Raw genomic sequence first — 22535 nt, 5'->3', positions numbered from 1 at the left:
TGCACTGTAATACCCCTTTTACACCGGAGCTAAAAACCGGGTTATTGCAGGGTTAACCTGGGCAGCTCCCTGGTGTAAAAGGGGAGAGGGTTGGATCGCCGGGTCGAGTGACCCGGGAATCCACCCCAGGTAAATAGCAGGGTTTAACATGGGCGTAGCCCGTGAAACCCTGCTGTGAGAACAGCGCACTCCGGGTCACGATGACCTGGAGTGCGCTGCTAGCCGGACGATTGGTCCGGCTTCAGTGGCGCTTGGAGATGACGTCATCTCCAAGCATCCATTTTCACGACGGGAAAGCCGGGGCTAATGCAGACCCGACTTCGGTGTGAGCGGAGCCGACTCGGGAATATCCCGAGTCGGCGCTGGATAAATTCCGGGTCTGATCCGAATAGGAACTCTGTTCCAACTCCGGGTCAGACCCAGAATTTAGGTGGAAAAGGGGTATTAGTAGCTCTCGAGGACCAGGGTTGGCTACCTCTGATCTAAAGCATACTGTATGCATGAACTTGGGTTATGTCATAAATGCTCTGCAGTCGTGAATACAATGTATTCCAATATAAGGATCTGCTTAGATCACATTCCTGTATCATAGCATGTAGATTTGTTCACCTTTGATTGTATTTTGGAGAACCAGAAAGTTAAGCTATGGCAAATTAAGTGAGTACAAATCATAATGACATAGAAAGGCATTGATTACATGGCTATGTGAACTGTAAGAAGATCATTACACAGATTTAGACATTACTGTTTATTACCGTGATGTACTACAAGAGGAAAGAAATGTGTGAATTTACTTATAACAATTTTAATTAAGTTTCAATTGATTTCTAAGAAGATAAATGGTTCCATTATTGCCTCTCACACAGAGCACCTTGGCTGGGAAGTAAACATCAGTGGGAACTTCCTGACAGTTCCCTGATAATCATAGATTTATATTTCGTTTTCCTGCTGAATATTTGCAGTTTTATTTATGAGTGTAAACAAGTGAGGCAGGCTCGCTCGCTTGCAGAGCTCTTGACTTGATTCCTACCATCACACAAAAAAGCTTATTTAAACAAATTGTCAGACTGATGTGTGCAGTACTATTTTGCCAGTGCTTATAAAGTGTGTGCAGGGATAAAGCTCTATAAGGCTAGAAGGGGCAGAGACAGTTTGACACTTAGTTATAGAAGAAGTGAGTTGATTCAATGGTTCAGGTATAATCCTATAATGTAGATTAGAAAGCTGTAGTAAGACGCTTTAGCAAATTAGGGTGAATAAAACATTGTTGTTTTAACAGAATAAACAGATATAGTGATATGTAGTTTTACTGACATGATTGAGGCACAGACTTTTTTATTTTATTATTAATATTTTAAAAATAAACCATCAGTTAATAGTTCAATGGTCTGTGTAGATCTGCTGCTGACCACAAGGTAGGAGGTGGTAGTTACTTCTAAAATAAAAGACAATGAAAAGGGGGTTTGTTTGCTGGATGGCACTGATCTATAAACAGGCAATTGAATTAAAATATTGACAGAAGAGATTAAAATACATGGGGTCAATTCACTTAGGAGTGTAGAACACTGGCAATGGCAGCTGCCCCCCTCACAGTCCAATATTGCCCCGAACTCATGGAGTTTTGTTCACAGCCCTATAGCCCCAAAAGTCCACGAGTCCAGTGGTACCGTAAGTGAGGCATATGAACATACTTACTCATGGCCACGACTTACTTGTGCCTACAGTAATTGAATTGACCCCATAAAGTCACTTTACTTCAAAATAAACATATAAGTAGCACATAACAATTCTTAGTCATTCAACAACTTAGTGTTCATGAGCAGATACATATTCAGTGTCCACTATGTCTTATGATTTAACATTAGTAGGTAAAGTAAAATAATATTTTTTTATATATACAGACACCACTGATGTACAGTACCAAGGTAATATAACGCAAAATCCTGTGTAAACATAGATAAGCTGTATATATATATTAGTTACACCGATGTCAGATACTCCGTGGGTAGTTTGATTTAATCGCAAATGAAAGGTGAAAGTCACAGGTAGTAGCTCAGTAGTGTCATTATGACATAAATATTGAATATCTGTTTTATGTATATAATTGTCAGGATGCAGCCTGGGGTCGGCCACTACTCACCTCTATGGTAGCATCCTTGGGCTTAGGTGTTCAGTCGCTGAGGTGAGTGGTGACTGAGTATTCTCCCTGAGGTCTGCTAGGGTTTCCGTTTGTGCGTCCTAGTTTCCGGGGTGCCGGGCATGGGCGCAGCCATGTTGGTCCATATGACCTGACTACTCTCTCCCAATAGTAGTCCTGTGGTCACTCAGCTGATCCTCTGATCCAATGAGCAGCTACCCAGGGGTATTTAAGTCTGACTCCAGGAACAGGAAACTGCTGTTCAACTTCGCTGTTCCAGTGACTGTGATTCTCACCAGTGTTGCTCTGTGTTATTCCCTGCAGAGTGTTGCTTCAGCCTATTTACAGTTTTCCAGGGTTACCTGTATTAGCTTCCAGGCTAATTCTCAGTTTGAGACTTTAGTGCTCTCTCTCAGAACTCCAGTATTTTATGTTGTTTTTTCCTGTGTGTCTTGTAGTGTGCTGCTAGCCCTACTGCAGCTTCCCTGTGTTACCGAGGTGTCAGGTTTCCTGCTAATTTCTAGTTAGCTCTCAGCTGGATCTATAGCTATCCCCTGTACATGCCTGTGTTCACTTCTTTCTTTGTCTCTCTCTGTGCAAATCAGCACCTAAATCTGTAGCAGTTCCCAGTACATTTCCCTGTGTTCACAAGCAAGCCTGTGTCTAGGATCTCTACATTCTCAAGTTCATTTCCAGTGTTCAAGTATTCAGTTTATCACCAGTATTCAAGTATTCCATTCATCACCAGTGTTCAAGTATTCAGTACATTTCCAGTCTTCAAAAATTCTGTGCATCTCCAGTGTGCAAGTATTTAATTAATTTAATCTAGTTTCGGTCTTTCTGCCATTTACAGGTACCAGTCCAGAGAGTCACGACCTGCTCATTTGGTGCAGCGACACCCATATCCCAACTGGAGGGGTCACTGGTGAAGACCACCAAGTGGGTTAGACTCCGTGCCTCTAGGCAGGTCTAGTCAAACCTGGGTTTGGTCGCAATTGGGAGACCTAGTCTGTTACTTACCTAGTTGTTCCCTAGCCACCCTAACCCCCCGGCTCACCATCCTCCACAGAGGAATTCTTGCACTGGATTGTGACAATAATCATATATTTTCAGACACAGGGCAGCTGTATATACGCAATAACAGATAGTGTAATATATGGCAATAATATATCTTACTCTCCTCTGGTATGAATGGAGGGCCATGATGTTACAATGTTGAACCCTCCAGTAAATTTAAGCTCTCTCTGTGAGAGCTGAGTATATCCCTACAGAGACTCACAGCTTCAATGTGCTGCCTGTAAGACCGTGGTCATTTAGCCTTGGTATTATACTGGACCAGGCAATTTTCGCACAAACCAGGGCTGTTTGAATATCCCTCAGTGAGAGGCATAAGCAGAGGGAAATTATTCTCCAAAAAAAGATGAGAGGCAGAGATCAATCAGTGGTGAAGAAAACAGAGCCACTACTGACTAATTTTTCTGGTCTAATCACCAGTTTTCCCAAAGGATTGTGTCACATTACTGTGACGGACACAGTGGAGCAATGTTTTTCTACTGTGCATGCATCTGCACCGCTCATACGTTACAATTGTTAATGCACGGAGTCACAGTACTAATTCAGATGCATGGTCTTGAATGTATTATAAATGTATTGTACCATTCCTGGGCAGTAACACGGAGGCTGCTACTCAGATGCATGGAGATGCTGCGTAATTATGGCAGTGTTGTGGGTGTGTGATTCAGTATTCTCAGTATCACATTAGTATGTAAGTATCAAATTAAATACTTAATTCTTTAGTAAAACTATTAAAAATAAAGCCGTTGTGAAGTAACCAATCAGAGAATGGTGCAGTGATACCAGAATTATTTTCAAAGCTATTTCAATATGATCATAATTTTCAGTAATGAAACCATTGGTAAACTGGAGAAATGCATTAGTAGTCTACTGCGCATTCGATATGAATAGCTGGCTGCCGCATGACCAGCAGTTCGGTTCCTGGCTGCGGCAGCCCGACAAAACAGCAGAGCCCGGCAGCAGAAGCCCGACAGCGCTGGAAATCCCGATCATCCCTTAGGTAAGTACTTACTAACCTAACCAAACCCCCTAACCCTCCTTAGGGGTGCCTAACCCTAACCATCCCCCCAAGTGCCTAACCCTAACCTCCCCCCTCTAAGTGCCTAACCCTAACCCCCCCCTGCTGCCTAACCCTAAGTGCCCCCCGTGGGTGCCTATCCCTAACCCTCCCTCCCCCTAGTCTAACCCTAACCCTCCCGGGGGGTGCCTACCCCTAATTCCACCCCGGATGCCTGAAACCTAACCCTCCCCCCCACGGCTGTCCGCTCGCGGCGCCCGGCATCCCTTCAATCGGGATGCCGGGCGCCTGTCTCCCGGCACCGGGAAAATGACAGGCGTCTAAATTTTAGATGCCGGGCATTTATCCCTAGGCGGGATAGAGGATTCGGGAAGCCGGCGGTCGGGATTGCGGCCGCCGGCTTCCTAAACGTATCCCATCTACTGCAGTTAATCTACTGTTATTACTGGAAATAAGATCCTGGAACATCTACTGTATGATCAAAAAATCTGGGACCACACTCTGAAGGGCTAATTCAGTGATTATCGGGAATCTGCGCAGGCGCAGGCCCCATTCTGTGAGTATGCAGAATGGGTCCTGCTGACACGCACGCTAGCCCTTGAATGCCTCTGCTGATTGACAGGCAGGGGCATTTAAGGGACGGGGTTGGCCGGTGTTCCCGGAAACGGAACATGTCCGTCCTGTTTTCCGGAAGTGGCCAGGACGTACGCAGTCTGCTGGGATCGCAGCCGACCAGCCTGAGTAAGCTGAGGCTTACTCAGCTGTCTGGCCACCAGGTGCCATCCACCATCACGTCCATTGACCACCGATGGTCACGATGGTCGTGATGATGATCCCAGCACTGTGACCTCTGTCGCATGACTGGGATCACAAATGCCATTGGGGTGTCATACACCACTTGCTGCATTTGCATGATTGCAAGGATCACATTTCAAAGCTGCCTGCATGCATACATCATATATCTATAGCCTGCATGCAGCTTTGCAATTGCGATCCTTGCTGAATCAGGTCCGGAGTGTGGGGGAGTAGCAGCACTATATTGCAGCATCTGTAGCCCACTCGCAGTTGGTGGGATACTAATGATCTAAATCCACCACATATTGCACACTGCATCACTAGAGCTCTATAATCCAGCTGTTTATTATTCTTTTATGTTTATACATTTTACCGTCTCTGTTATGTGGACATGAACAGTACTTTCCACAGGGAAAAGATCATAAATTACCAGTGGTGCTATTAAGATGTTTCCTGTTGTTCTGAATGTGGGACAATTTCTATTCAAGCACATTCATCTTTGTACTTTGTACTTTTGACCAATTTAGTTGGCTTGAAGAACATCAAAAAGTTTTGTAGTAATGCTGATGAGGAGAGTCTAGGATTCTTTAGTGCACAAATTATGGAGTTAATATTTTTAGTGCTTTTTGTGTGCAATGGTTTTTATGCTTATTGTTTAATAAAAAATCATTTTTTTTATTCATAAGTGCTGGTCCATTGCTGCATATATTCTGTCTGTTGTGACTTAGCCCTCCATGTTCATGCTCCAAGGTTTGCCTGTGATGCATGCAGGTAACATTTTATGACTGTAATTAAATTCTAGAAACAATTAATTCCTAAATACGTTATTTATATAATACACACAAACCATATGGTAATAAATAGACTTAGGTGTAGATTTACTAACCCGCAGTTTTTCAAAACTGACAATGATCGGCAGCTTTGACCGATAGATTTCAATTTGCAATACTTATTAATGCTAAATTATGTGGGTTTAGTATTAATTACTATAGGGCCTGGTTCAGACTTGTATGCTAATCGCATCGCTGCTGTGTCTTTGTATGCAGCAGCGATGCAGCATTATGCTAATGCCACGGGAGGCGTCTTGTGTAAATAGAAGCCTCCTGTCTGTGATCCGCTGCTGCATCTGAAATGTTTCTCGCTGACGGGATGAATAATGCTGCGTCCAAGGACCAGTGGGCATGCCACGCTCAAAAAACAGGCCCGATGCCACCATTTTATGCAATGCTGGGCATCGCCGACCCTTCCTCAAATGAGAGCAGCATGCAATTATGCTGCTGGGGCTAGTGAAGCTGCATCCAAGGACGTAGTCACTGGGCTTGCCATGGGCAGAATATGGGTCCGACACCCCATTTACTTAGATGCTGGCTGTCGCCACCACTTCCCCGCCCCCAAACGGCTGCAGTATACAATCATGCTGCAGCTTAGGGAGCAATGCAGCTATAGACGCAGACACTGGTCAGCACATGTGCAGAACAGATCTTGCACACGTGCTGATCACCCACCATCGGACTTGTACGCAAACTGTCAGGTTTGGGTATATTTCTGTATCAGGGTCCATTAACAGTTGAGATCGTTTGGTCAAATCTGCCAATCATCAGAGACTTTGAAAAACCGCTACTTAGTAAATGTACCCTGTAGTCTGCTAATATGGTCTAATCAAATTCTGTCCATTTGATCAATATGGGGCCCAGTCATCAAAACTAAATGTAAGTTAAAATAGTAATTTTCAATTACATTTGTTAAATTCAGATATCGAAAGTATTCATCACAGTAATAATGCAGTGGATATCACTGATAACTCCTGCTTACTGTACCCTGCATCTCCGATCCTGGCTGCTATCCCCATACTTAAGTATGCAAGCTCAGCAAACTGATAGTTTTCAAAGTATGACAGTGGGAACCTACTCCATCTACAAATGGCATTTGTACCTGGAGCCCCACTCCTTCCTATGGGAAAGATGTCTGGGTTGTCGAAGAGGGATTAGATTGAATCCCTCTGTCCATGCTGCTCCTCTCCGTGCACATGCATGAACTGAGGTCACATGTCCACTCTATCATTGCTGGGTCAGTCCCAGCAGGGTAAAGCTGTCTAGCTACTAATTAGCAGCCTAACTGGCAGTATTAGGGACAGGCCTTTCTAAGGGATCAATTGGCAAATGAAAGTCTACAGTGTATTTTGCAGTATTTAATGAGTCCAGCACTCAATTTAATTGATGCAGGGGAGATATTCGTGAGTGGCTAGTCCAATCAAGTGATTGGGTCTTGATTAGTCTTATGTCACAATCTTCCGAGTCAAGAATGTTGTTGTTAATGATCTTGTCTGAATATCTAACTGAATGTCATTTCTATACTAGATGTACTCGTGGTACAGTTGTAGTAATTGTTACATATGTACTTGATCAAGTTCTGTAGTCCTAAATGAAGTGATATTTTTTGTGGATGGCAATAATGTGCCCTTGTTGGGTCTTTAATCCTGTTCTAATAGATGCCTGGCCATAATCACCTTTTTGCACCAGTGTGTGTACATAGTGCTTGATTCAGATTTGGGAACAGAGGGCCTGATTCAGAGCTGAACGCTCTGACCAGAGTGCTCGCTCTGAATCAGGGCCCTCCTACCTTTTTTTGGAGCGTCCTCATGGACGTTCGCATAGCTGTGGGTTACCACCCACAGCTATAGTGAGTGTCCATGATGATGGTTGCGATGGTCTTGACCATCGCGACCATCCTCATGGACGCTCGCATAGCTGTGGGTTACCACCCACAGCTATAGCGAGCGTCCATGATGATGGTCACGATGGTCTTGACCATCGCGACCATCGGGCTTGCGACGGAGACCCTGCGGTAGGGTCTTGCTGCCGCAAGCCCTGGAGTGATTTTGGCTCTATCAGAGCCAAAATCACTCCCACTGACATCACTATTGATGTCAGTGGGGCCGGCTTGAGACGGTAGGCGTTCCCATGGGAACGCCTCCGTCTGGCAGGCACGCAATCAACATCGACAGCACGCCCCCTTTGGTGCGAGACCCGGAGTGATGGAGAGCCCGTCGCTCGGCGGGTCTCGGCCATGTGCACGACGGAGCTCCCTCCGTCGTGCGCATGCGCAGTTGGGGAACATCGACCCACTTGCGAGCGTACTGCCGCTCACGAGCGGGTCTGAATGACCCCCAGAGTAAGATAGAGCAAGTAACTGTGTGCCTGGACAAACCATGTTGCAATGCAAGGGGTGCAAATACATTTACTTTTCATGCATGGTAAATACTGGCTGATTTTGCATGTAGCCCACAAATGCTGGACAGCTTTATTTTACACTTCAATTTACTTATCAGTTTGGACACGCCCTTGCCAAATCTAACTATCTCTGCACATTTTCCATCTGCCCACCTGCAGTGCAGCATGGTTTTACCCAGATGCAAAGTTATCTAAGCTATCTTACTCTATTTCCACATCTGATTTAGGATCATAGTTGTGTACATATGGGCCCTCATTCAGAGCCGTACGCTCTGAGCAGAGCGCACGCTCTGAATGAGGGCCGCCCTCCATAAAAATGGAGCGTCCTCCTGGACGCTCGTATAGCTGTGGGTCTCCACCCACAGCCTATACGAGCGTGCAGTTTGATGGCCGCGATGGTCGTGACCATCGCGACCATCGAAACTGCGAGCCGGAGCCTGCGGTTGAGGTTTTCAACCGCAAGCCCCGGAGTGATTTTGGCTCGTCAGGGAGGGACGCCCCTGGCACGCCCCTGGCACGCCGTCAGGGAGGCACGCCGTCAGGGAGGCACGCCCCTGGCATGCCCACCAAAGGGGGCGTGCTGTCAATCAACATCGACAGCATGCCCCCTTTGATCAGACACAACGAGCGAAGGAAAGTCCTTCGCTCGTCGCGTCTGGCGCATGCGCACGACGGAGCTCCCGCCGTCGTGCACATGCGCAGAGTACAACATCGACCCACTTGCGAGCGGACAGCCGCTTGCGAGTGGGTCTGAATCAGGCCCATGGTTTTTAAACCATATATGAGTGTTTATCTAGGCTGTGGCATTTAAATGGTTCTTAGTTGGTATTAATGGGTTTATTGTGTGTGAAGAAAACATTCCTCACACCATTACACCACCACCACCACCAACCTGTACCATTTACACACACATTCTGAACCTACCAATTCCATGTCACAGCAGAAATTGTGATTTGTCAGACCAGGCTACATATTTCCAGGCTTTGACTGTCCAGTGTTGGTGTGCCTCTGCCAACTGTACCCTTAAGGTGGGTACACATTAGACAATATGTCACCCAAGCAGGCGGATCAGGAAAACATATCTTCCACATCAGCAAATGTGGTGAACCCACTATGGACAACCATTCATGCTCTTGCAGGTCATCCATCAGGGCTTTTCCATTGGTCTGCATGTAGGGCATGAACGACCCAGCTGCCGATGCCAGGCAGGTGAATGGAGGCGGTGCCTAACATATTGGGCGGTCAGCAACCAGATTCTGTAATGTGTACCAGCTGCCCGATATTTTGAGCATTGCATGGCTGGGTACACACATTGGTAAGTGTGTATCCAGTATTATTTTCATGTTGATAACTGACAGGGATGGAACCCAGTGTAGTCTTCTGTTGCTTCAGTCCATAGTAATCAGCTGTGCTCAGAGATGCTCTTCTGCTTACCACTTTTGTAACTCATGGTTATTTTAATCATTGCCAACTACCTGTCAGCTTGAACCAATCTTGTTAATCTGCTATGATCACTACAATTACCAGGTATTTTTTGTATACAGAGTTGCCTTTCGTTGCATGTTTTTTGTTTTGCTCACTATCCTCTGTAAACTCTAGAGACTGTTATGCATGAAAATCCCAGTTTGATATATGCCAACCACCCTGTCTGGCATCAACTAGTATTCCTTATACAAAGGGACCCATTCATATTGGGTTTTTGACTTGACCTATTCATGGCAATAAGAAATGAAGTACTGCTGGCATGTACCATTGATAATATCCAGGAAATGGGGCTCCAATAGGGGCTAATGTGATCACTTTACTTCAACTATACGGGGGCCATCGCAGATGTGCTTTTTGCGGAGTGCAGCCTATAGGCTCCAATATCTGGTGCTGTCCCATGTACAGTACCTAATAAAGTGTCTGCTGAGTGTGTACATCTACCAGTGTACAAGATACATATGTAGTTATATCCCTTCATTTACCACATTTATTATATACTCTCTATTATAGGTATGCTCTACAACAATAATTATTATGACTAACTGTACCATGAAAAGTGCATCAGCACGAACTTTGGAATCTTCTAAATTACTAACATTTTACCATTAACACTAATACGTAATATTCTATTTCAGGAAAGTAGTAGTGTACTTAATATCTGCTATTTGTTGTGTTCATTTTTTTGCTCAATATTCTGTTTCCTATTGGACAGTAAACTACTATATATTCTTCATTACTTGGCACTTTATCCATTTGGTGCAGAATGTTTGACATATTTGTGCTTCGTCAAAATATAATTGAAAGTGCTTGAAATTTTGATTGAGGAAATGTTTGCTGTAGCGCCGAGGTAAGAAATTGCTTTTACAAATAAAAAGGGAGTGCATTGAAATGTGTGTTTTTTATGTTCCAATATAAAGTACATTAAATTGTTACTGTATTGTGTGTGTTTTATTTGTGATGCTTTATTAAAGAAGACTTGTCATTAGGACATCTGATTTACATTTTTACAGCTTTGATTTGTGTACTATACATTAAGAATGAATTACAAAAAATAATCAAAAACACATATACCTGTTATTCATTAAGCTCATTCTTTATGTGCTATCCCAGGCCAGACTGCTCAGAGCTTTTATGTATATAGGAAGATTGCATGGGAACAAGCATAGTTCAGCTTTATAGCTATAGGGTAGATCAGGGGTAGGTAATGGTAGTGTCGACATCATAAGTTTTCCTTCTCACATCTATGGGGTCTGAGGGAAAATTTCCAGTGCCGACAGGACGTAATGTGCCGTTGTGGAACTGCGCATTGTGTTATTGTCAGAAATTGGATTCCCCCCTTAGTTTCTAGTGAAGCCTATGTTGTATTTTAGACATGAATATACTGAACATGCATCAGCATTAAAAATAAGCTGGGAGTTATAGCAATATAATAATTACGTATAATACATTACAGTTAGTATAGTCTTACGTTATAGCAACCCATTAAATATATATATATATATATATATATAAACACAACACCTTTTTAAATGTTGCTCAAGCTGAGAAAAGAAAGAAAGAAGAGTTCATTTTTAAAATGACAAAGAATAATCCATTTTTCTTTTTACTCTACTGCTATTTTTGTACCAATTACTATGAGATAGGCAATGAAACTATTGGCATTGTTTTTCAATTATTTTGTCACGCTCATACAATCTGCAAATTTGTTAACAGCAACGAGAATAGATGAAAAGATTGGCAACAAATTACAAGGCAGCCAACAATATACAGTTGTAAAGCGTTCTAAGTGCTAGCAAAAAATAATGACTGTCCCTTCACACTGTGACAAGGACATTCTGGTATTGTAATTTGGTATCAGGCCAGTAGTGAAAAGGGATAAAAACATTAGTTCGTAGATTACAATATATATTAGTGATACGAGTCATGTTAGTTACCAGTACATCTGGGCTTAGGAATAGAAATAAGGAATATATTGAATAATGCATGACATTTTTAAGGAATTAAATTTGTTCTGCATAGTAAAACGTGTCAATTATACACTCAATTGAGCTATAAATGTCTTTTTTGGACAGGTGATCTTGTTAATTCGGATGATCATGTTTTGCTCTTTATTGGCAAGATACCATGAAGTCCTTTGTGACATTGTATCAGCATGAAACAATTGAGGACTGTCTGAACAGCATGAATGTAGGCTTAAATGCAGTCATAATTAGTTACAGAACCATTAGGTTGTTATTACCTTGTAGAAATTGTTAAGCAATGGAGCAAAAATTTGAACAGGCCTTTAAAATGACCAGGAGATTCACTAATAGTCCCAAGCCTAACTGTGCCCAAGTAGTTGTTTGACAAATAATTGGTTTTACATCTCACGTGTCACTAAAAATGTATTGTAGATTATTTTTTTATCTAGATTATCAATATGTGGTACTTAAATAACTCTACAGCTGATCTTGCTTAAATTAAATTTTATTATTAAACTTATTTTAACTTTGTACCCTTTAGGCAACAGATCCTGATGCTGGAGTCAACGGTCAAGTCCGTTACAGTCTGGCAAACCTCAAAAACATTTTTCGCATCACATCCAATGGCAGTATTTATACATCTGTAAAGTTGGACAGGGAAGTAAGAGACTATTATGAACTCATTGTTGAAGCAACAGATGGTGCGCAAACCGACCCTCGTCGTTCTACAATAACACTGGCTATTAAAGTTATTGATATTGATGACAATAGCCCTGTGTTTACAAATGCCTCTTATGTTGTCTCTGTACCAGAGAACATGACACCCGGTACAGTCTTTTTACAAGTCCAGGTATGTTTATTGCAAACTGGAGATGATAAAATGATGCTATGGTTTTTTATTATTATTATTATTATTATTATTATTATTATTATTATTATTAATTATAAAGCACACTATATTTATTATTATTAATATTATTATTATTTTAGATTTTCCTTTGCAGTTTTTACATCTACAATAAACATTTGTCATTTTGCATTTTTTTTTAAGATTGTTCCTGTCTTTCATATACGAGGTTTGTTTTTCTTTCCTAGAAAGCCATTTTGTGCCTTAGATTGCTTTATGTTATGTGATTATCCTCTAACAATACAGAGCTAGGGGTGCAGACTAAGGTCCTGATTCAGAGATTGATGGATTTGCAGAGCGCACACAAGTGACTGTGCAAATCTGTCCATCTCAGATGCAAATGCAGAAGGAGGTGTCAGACACCTCCTTGCTGCATTTCCGATCCCAGCACTGTGACCGAAGTCACAGGCTGGGATCACCATCGCAACCATTGTGACTGATGGTGCTGGTCACGTAAGAGGCCAGAAATCTGTGTCTGCCAACGCAGACCCTGGCCTCGTCCCCCCCAGAAAACCAGGAATAGTGATTAGCCAAGCCCCCCACTCTGCCCCAAACCCACTGTGGCTTGGAGGGGGTCTGTGAGCATAATCGCAGGACCCGTTCTGCACATGCGCAGACCCGGAAACATCTGAATCAGGCCCTAAGTATAGGGGAAATCTGGCATTATTTGTGGTAAGATGTTACACAGAGCATGGCCAAGGTCTGCAGATGTTGAACAATTGATAGGCAATACAGTCTATAAACCTCTGAATTTTCATTTAGTTAAAAAACTAATTCACAAAACGCCCCCCCCCCTGCCTAGTATGTGCGTGCGTTTTAGATGCATGCCAAAAAAGTGGGCACAGTCACATGCCACAAGGGGCGTGGCCACTGGAAAATATGGATTTGTCAACATGACACGCCACCATTCCATATGCACCTTAATGCCCCCAGCACTAGTGCCCCTCTTGCAATGTCCCCAGTAGCAATGCCCCTTATGCAGAGCCTCCTGTAGTAGTGGCCCTTGTACAGTGCCCCCAGTAGTGCCACTTAAACAGTGACCCCTTATGAGGTGCCCCTTATACAGTGCTCCCAGTAGTAACCCTTAAACAGTGCCCCCAGTAGTGCCACTTATACAGTGCCCCAGTAATGCTCCTTATACAGTGCCACTAACAGTGGTCCACCCCATGCAGTGCCCCTTATACAGTGCCCCCAGTAGTGGTCCCCCCTATGCAGTGCTCCCAGTAGTGCCACTTATACAGTGCCCCCAGTAATGCCCCTTATACAGTGCCACTAGCAGTGGTTCACCCCATTCAGTGCCCCTTATACAGTGCCCCCAGTAGTGGCCCCCTCTTTGCAGTGCCCCTAACACAGTGCCCCCAGTAGTGGTCCCCCCTATGCAGTGCCCCTTATACAGTGCTTACAGTAATAGTCCCCCCTATGAAGTGCCCCCAGTAGTGGTTTCACCTATGCAGTGCCCCTAATATAGTGCCCCCAGTAGTAGTCCCCCCTATGCAGTGCCCTCAGTAGTAGTCCCCCCCTATGTAGTGGTCTCCCCTCTGCAGTGCCCCCAGTCAGTGACAGAACTAGCGGTGATGCAGCTGGTGGCTTGCAATGGGGCGGTCGCTGCAGGAGGATTCAGATCAGTTGAGTGTTTGTGCTTAATTGCAGGGGACAAATGACATAGGGGTCCCCCGTATTTAAGCACAACCAGCATCGGGCTAGTCAGAACCAGCCCTGGTTGCCAAAATATGGGGGACAAATGACGTAGGGGTCCCCCGTAAGTTGCGCAACCAGCACTGGGCTCTGATCCGGTCCTGGTTCTGGAAATACAAGGGGAAAAAATGAGTAGGGTCTCCCTGTATTCTCCAGAACCAGCACCGGACTATTTCTAATGGGGGGCTGATGCCACAGCCAGTGGAGCCCTTTCACTGGGCCCCCCAGCCGCAGCATCAACCCTGACCACTAGTCAGTCCAGGCCAGGGATCCCTGAGGAGCTGGGCACCCCAGGCCTAGGCTGATAGCCCGGGTCTATTCCCAGCACCCCTGGGCAGTGGGTGCCAAGTTGATTGTGTGATGTAGTGAATTTTAAAGAATATTTTCTATTGCAGGTGAACTATAGGTCCCAGCACACCTCCCTGCATGCTGGTGCTTGGAAAACCACAAGTACCAGCATGCTTGGCATTAGGGCCCACTGCCACCTGTAGTCCACCTGTAAAAAAAAATATTAAAATAACACAACACACTTTAATATTATAATATTTTATTCTATAGGTCTTCACCTGGGAAACGGCGGTCTTTAAGTTCTTTTATGTGGCCACCACCATCCCAGGGCTTAGGCATCTTTGCCTGGTGGGTGCCAACCCACCAGGGCATCGGCAACTTCATCTGGTGGACGCCAACCCGCCAGGGCATCAGCGTTTTTGCCTGGTGGATGCCAACCCGCCAGGGCTTGAGCATATTCGCCTGGCAGGCACCAACCCGCCAGGCCTTTGGCGTCTTCACCTAGCGGGCGGCAGCCTGTGTCAGCTCTTTTTCATGGCTGCCTCCCACTAGGGCTTTGGCATCTTCCCCTTGAACACCCTGCCCCCCCCTTTGGGATTCTCTATGGAGAAATACATTTTTTTAGATGCAACCTTAATATAAGGGCACGACTGTGGCACAGTATATATATATGTATGTATATATTTTATATATATATATATATATACACACAGTGGCCCTCATTCAGAGGCGGTCGCAAGAAGCGATCGCTCTCTCTGGAAGAGGGCGGCCGCTTCTTTTTTTTAGTGCGGCCTCCTGGTCGTTAGCTAAGCTGTGCGGCCCAATCCGCCCCTGGGCAAGTACTTGGCAAAACATTTAGACATTGTGTTACTGCATCATACTCTAGACAAACAGGGAAATGTGCAGTTGTTTATCTAAAATCCATGTATTAAACAGTACTTGACCCTGAGTGGTTGTGGAATTCACATATGAAATCTATCAGAACAGGACATATCTTTGGAGTCTGTAGTAATGCTGGGCATACACTGGCCGGGATGTACTAAGGTTGCAGTGACCATTCTGCCAGTCACCGCAACCTTACTAATTACTTAGTATCGCAAGGGACAGCTCTTGCAATAAGAGCTGCCCTTTGCAAAGCAGCCGACGCCCTGTACCCAGAAGAAGATTAGGAGGAGAAGGCGGAGGACTCAGGAGGAGCAGGCCAGCGACCATGGAGAGCAAGTGAGTGGGGTCCAGCACTGGGCGTCGGTGAAGCGTCGGGAGCAGAGTCCGGTAAGAAGCCCATAGGCTTCTATAGGGTAACGCCAGGTTTTTCTGGCATTACCCTCTGCACCAATAGAAGTGCGTCGGGGCTTAGTACATATGAAAATGCGGTAAAACCCACGAAAACAGGGTTTTTACGGCATTTCACCTTTAGTACATCCTGGCCACTGTCAGATAAAATGCCTCTCAGACCGACAGACATTTTATCTGGCAGATATGATGGGCATACACCATGAGATATCTCACAGTGCAGGGGCCCCGATATCTGCGATTGGATTTATGTTACTAAGTTTCCTAGTCAGTCCTCTGCATTTAAAACGCTATAGAATGAAATTGCAGTACGATTATATTATTATTACACCATTACTTTATATTTTATTTAATTTCTGTCAAAGGGCTTTGTTGAAGGATGCACTTCTTGTTTCTCCAGAAGTACACGTTAGTGCATTTACAGGATTATAGAAGATAAATGAACATAATAATGCTACAGTATGTACTATGCTAAATAAGAAATACTCTTGAGTTCCTTATTAATAAATTCAGATTTTATAATTGCTAAAACAACAAGTAATCATTGCAGTAATTATTTTACATAATTAAAACCATATAAAATTAAGCAAATGAAGATGCAGTTACTTGCTAAAAGTATAATACAATAAGGGCACATTATGACAGCTGCATTAAATAAAATGTGTGCTTTACTTGCCAAATTCAAATTTATATATCCTCAGGGAAATAACTATAAAATTGCCTACAGGGATATGGAATGAAATAAGTGAAGAATAAGAGATGATATACAGTATTCTCAGGAATTATTTACAAGTGTGCTCTATGATAATATTGCTATTAGGCTGGGTCAGACTGGTCAATAATTTTACCAGATAGGATGACTTATGCACAAGGGCTTCAAGCCTAAAGGGCACTTAAAAAAATATGTAACAAGTGACTAACAAAGTACAGCATGCCTATATTGTAGGCTATTGTGAATTTATGAAGTACTCTATTGTGTGCCCCACTTAAATAACATAACACGAATCACTTACAGATGAAGCAGACTGTATTGCAACTTGTGCAAATAATGTAAGTAATTTTGTTCCAACTAAACTTGTCTGAGATCTTTCCCAAGACACCATACATTTTCCACTCATACTTTATTAGAATAAAAGCAAGGAGGGTACCTAAAGTACTATAAATAAAATAACAATTATAAGTTTCAAAATGTGAGGAAATGACCCCCTTCAAACGTTTCTTAGATTTTGGTGTGGCTTACACATATCCTCGACAAATATTGTAGTTAGAAGAAAGGGGTGGTACTACAGGCAATAGGTTTAGCACATTGGTCAGAAGAAGAAGGAAAAGGATTGCCTGTATTTGGTGCACTTCCACAATCATACCATTTAAAATATAACTTTCATTATGACTGATTAAAATAAAAGAAATGTTTTAATTATATTTTTAATGAATACATTTAATGAGAAAACAGTTCCCATAATACTCAGGACTCTTTCCATTATTACAGTGATCCTCTGTTATACATAATTAAAACTAAGTCCTGTAGGGAACTATGTGAGCTTTCATGGGAAGTGGGGAAGCCTACATTGCCAGCTTCGGTTCATTTTTCTAGTACGTCCCATAACTCTAAAGTAAATTGGACAGTTAAGAACAGGTAGAATGGGCTGGTCAGAGGCTCATAGGTCAAGGCAAAATTCTGTCTCCCAGTTATTTGGCATGGGTTCCTCAATGTCACACCACTAAATAGGGAGATCCAAGCCTCCATTCAGAGTAGGCTCAGGGGGGGTATCCACTAGGCGATTTTGACAGGTGATTGCATGATAACAACGTCATTATCGTGCAATCGCCCTCAAATTGCCCTCAAATCTGGCATGTAAATGACAAAAACGGGCAGTGATGCGTGTGCCCGCTGGGCGTTTTTGCAATCTATCATTGCCCGTACATGCTGATCGACCTGACGATCCCGTCAGGTTCAGCATGTATGGGGAGCAATAGAGAGTACCTACTGTTCTCTTGCTTCCACCGGACCTCTCTGTAATACACGTGAAAGGATACAAACAATCACAGCCTGATGACGCTGGACACTCACAACATGTGAGTGTCCAGCGTCATCAGGCTGTGAATGTTTGTTTCTCTTCCCGTGAATTGCAGAGAGGTCCGGCGGCAGAGAGGTCCATGTCTTGATCTGCCTAGACTGAACGAGTGAACATTTAGTCTAGGCACATCACTAGATATACAAACAAGAGCACGATTGCAATGTCGTAATCGTGCTCTCGTTTGTATATCTAGTAGTGGATACCCGCCTTCATCAGCAAGGCATGATCACAGATTACTGTTGTTGTTTTTTTCCATTCCATATAAATTTGGTGCAGATAGATTGTGAAGAGATCTGAGCAAACTGGGCAGAACATAAATTTTTATGGTAGTGATGCTACTGAAACATGATACTCATATGTTAAAGGAATTCCAATTATTTAAATTGAGCATAATTGCCATGAAAGAGTTAGCTGCCATTCCTAGTGATCAGACTACCTTGATAGCAAATTCCTAAAGTTTCCTTTGAAATTCAATGTTATTTTTTATTCAATTTCAGGTTGTGTGAAGGGAGAATAAAGGTGATCACCTCTGAATTGATGTTATTTACTTTGTATCCAGAAAGAGAGCATTTAGACTCTGGGGATTATTTCTTGATGTCCACATTTTTGCCACTGTAATTAAAATCTGATATTGATGCTATTCACAGTGAGAGCAGATTAATTATAATGGCTATGTACCATTAACCAGTAATTTGGGAACAGAGCATCTGATAAGAGTATGTCCTGGTCATGACTTTCCCTATTAAAAGCTCATTCACCTCTTGATTATCGCAGGATTGTCAAGGAGGTATAATTACTGGGCATATGCCCACTCGGGGCTGACAGAGAGGGGTTCAAAGATCTCTAGTAAAAACAGAATGTGAAAATGTAGTCTATTAGATACAAAGGCTAACCACATCCAAAGATGGCTTACCGAATGGGTCCAAGCTGCAAAAAGCTTAGCTTTTGTGAGCATACTGTATGATATAGCTCCAGACCACTTTCCCGATTAGAAATAATGAGAACTGTGATATCCTGTGTTAAGCTTGATAAATAGCTCCTTTTAGCTGCATAGATAGGTTAGGAAGTGAAATGTGAGGGAAAAAAGTTAGCAGCACATCCTCTGTGAATACCAAAATTTTGTACTATATATTGTCAATCTGTATTTTATTTAATCTTCATGACCAATGACTCAATGCAAATAACAAGCATTAATGGGGAGGGGGAGATAGCCTTGTTTAGTACCACTCTACATACTCAACGATAACAGTTAGTTGAGTCTGAATAGCATGTCAAAGTTTACTGTAGAATCCAACGTTTTTGAAGGCCTTACACATCAATGGGCAATGATAGTCTATCAAAGCCAAAACAACAGAAGTATGTGTTTAGGATATAAGAATTGCTGTTGTAGAATTGTCAAGGGCTTTGGCCTCTTGGGACAAAGCCAACATGGTCAAGATCTATCAACTGAATCAAATAAATGTAAAGTTTATTTGCCAGAACTTTCACAAAGGGCTTTAGTATTAATGATTAGTAAAGTAATAGGCCTATAATCAGCTTGTGAGGATATTTGACGTTCAATTACTACTGTTTGCTGTTTATTTGTTAAACAGTATATATTGTTATTGTTAATATGATCAGCTCAGTTGCATGCAGTATTTGCGTTGCATGCTCTGTTTTAGCATATGTCCTGGTGTATGAACAACACCTAATTGCACAGCAATTGACACCAGAATGAATTATCCTTATTTATGCTGAATGTCCACATTCATTCCTATTCCATATCTGGTCATCTGAAGTGCAGGGGAGGTGTGACTTTATGCTCATGTAAAGCAGTCTATTGTTTTAGGCTTTTATGAATTGCTGACTTTGCTGTATTGTTTTCTCTTTCTAATAGTCAAGAAATTGTTTTTATCTTTATACAGCTCTATATAAATGATGTTATTAATTACTTAAGATGCGTATCTACTAATAGATGGAGAAACGAGAGCACGATTACGACCTTGTAATCGTGCTGTCGTTCCTCCGTCTGTGAGGTGCCTACACTGAACGCACAGTCGTTCAGTGTAGGCACATCCATCATCCCCGTAAATGCTGAACCTGACAAGATCGTGATTACGATGTCGTAATCGTGCAATCACTCTGTAAGGTCGTGTAGTGGATAAAATGGTACATCGAACAGTAAAGTGCCAAGCTAGCAAAGTAAGAAGTTACTATATTGGCATTCAGAATACTGTCATTTCAAATGGTTCAGAATGCCGACATATTCGAATAGAATGCCAACATGTTCCTAATTTGTTCAAAATGTTGATAGTATGTATAGCAACAACATACTGTATGAGCAGTAGGGTTATAGTTAAGCTAAGGTTAGGGTAAAATAGTAAGGTTGACCGGTTGAATAAGTCGATGCAGGCATAGTGTCATTGCGCATGTCTACAATCAGAATGTCGACTTTGAGAACCTGTCAACATTCTGAATATTGTCATCCCACTTGTCATATGCGTATACCACACCTGCTAACAAGGGTAGTACCAATCTGCACTATTTTCATTTCTAAGTAGACGTGTACTCTCAAAAATGAGCAATCTCTGTAAACTTCAGAATTTCAGAATACCTCCCCAGTTCTGAAACTTGAAGAAAAAACAGATAATGAAACAATAAAAACATAAAAGCCTTACTATCGGTGACAATATAGCCATCAGTAACTATGCCTGGAAGAGCCTTTTCTATTCTTTAGACTTTTTTGCGATGACAAAGTTAATACAACAGTTAAAGATCAATTCTAATCAAGTTGAGAGATTGCAGAATGCACACTTACTATGAATGTGATAGAAATTTCAGATACATATCTGCTGAACTGTTTTTATTTTCTCCTGATCGATGCATTAAAATGACCCATAACAAAAAGCAAAACAACTGTAAGCATTCAATTTTATTTTGGAGACTTCTCTGAAACTCAATACATATATTTTCTCTGGTTCAATTATGTTTGCCCTTCAACCTGCTTTATTCACCAGCTTTGATTTTCATATTGATCTGTTTATTGTGTTTCAGGCAAAGGACGCTGATCTTGGTGCTAATGTTACTTATCGGATAAGATCCCAGGAAGTTTTGCAGCTTTTTACAATGAACTCATCAACTGGAGAGCTGTCCCTTCTGAAACCTCTTGACTATGAATCATTCACGGGCAAGGAAGCAGTATATGTATTTCTGGTTGAAGCTTTCGACGCCACAGGCAGCATGCCTCCCGGAATTGTTACAGTGACAGTGAGAGTGAAGGTATGAGAATGATTCTGACATACATGTGTATGTGTGTATATATATATATTAGGGGTGTGCACCGGCCACTTTTCGTGTTTTGGTTTTGGATCTGGATCTTTCTTCGTGTTTTGGATCTGGATTGGTTTTGCCAAAACCACCCTTCCGTGTTTTGGGTTCTGGGTTTTGTGTTTTGGATCTGTATTTTTTTGAAAAAAAGCATAAAAACAGCTAAAATCACAGAATTTGTAGGTTTTTCTGCTACTATGCTATTATTAACCTCAATAACCTTAATTTCCACTCATTTCCAGTCTATTCTGAACACCTCACACCTCACAATAGTGTTTTTATGTCCAAAAGGTTGCACCGAGGTAGCTGGATCACTATGCTAAGCGACACGAGTGGGCGGCGCAAACACGTGACCCATCTAGGCGTGATACTGCAGTGGCAGACAGGATGGCAGTTTGAAAAACTAGGCCCCAAACTGTACATAATGCAAAGAAAGAAAAGAGGTGCAAGATGTAATTGTCCTTGGGCCCTCTCACCCACCCTTATGTTGTATAAACAGGACATGCACACTTTAACAAACCAATCATTTCAGCGCCAGGGTCTGCCACACAACTGTGGCTGAAATGATTGGTTCGTTTGGGCCCCCACAATACAAGCTAGCAATTAATCTGTCCCTGCACAAACTGGCTCTACGGAGGCAAGATGTCATCCTCATCCTCCTCATCCACCGATTCCTCACCCTCTTCAGTGTGTACATCCTCATCCTCACAGAGTATTAACTCGTCCCCACTGGAATCCACCACCACAGGTCCCTCTGTAAGTTCTGGAGGCTAGTCTCCCTGGAAGAGCTGATAATTCATTTTGATGAACATCATCTTCTCCACATTCTGTGGAAGCAACCTCCTACGCCTTTCGCTGACAAGGTTCCCGGCTGCACTAAACACTCTTTCGGAGTACACACTGGAGGGCGGCAACTCAGGTAAAATAGAACCAGTTTGTACAGGGGCCTCCAAATTGCCTCTTTTTCCTGCCTGTACAGGTATGGACTGTCTGACATGCCTACTTGGATGCTGTCACCGATGTAATCCTCCACCATTCTGTCAATGGTGACAGTATCATATGCAGTGACAGTAGACATGTCAGAAATTGTTGCCAGGTCCTTCAGTCCGTACCAGATGTCCAAACTTGGTCCTGCCTGCCCTGCATCACCGCCAACGGGTTGCTTAGGATACCTAAGTTTTTTCCAGGCAGCCCCAGTTGCGGGAGAAAATGAAGAAGGAGCACTTTACGTGTCACGTTCCGCTTCAGCTGACAGTGTGTTCACCAGC

At 42.8% G+C, this 22535-nt stretch overlaps 1 protein-coding gene across 1 annotated transcript in view; it reads left to right on the top strand.

Moving 5' to 3' along the window:
- Positions 1–22535, top strand: part of PCDH15 (protocadherin related 15) — a 1543840-nt gene that overhangs the window by 1121770 nt on the left and 399535 nt on the right. The window contains exons 19-20 of the mRNA XM_088459638.1: positions 12242–12550; positions 20995–21219. Of these exons, the coding sequence (XP_088315764.1) occupies positions 12242–12550; positions 20995–21219 (534 nt within the window). The remainder of the gene's footprint in view (positions 1–12241; positions 12551–20994; positions 21220–22535) is intronic.

This window comes from Taudactylus pleione, unplaced genomic scaffold (assembly GCF_031769625.1).
Source record: "Taudactylus pleione unplaced genomic scaffold, aTauple2 ptg000918l, whole genome shotgun sequence".
NCBI lineage: Eukaryota > Metazoa > Chordata > Amphibia > Anura > Myobatrachidae > Taudactylus > Taudactylus pleione.
This window is presented reverse-complemented; position numbering and strand designations above follow the sequence as displayed.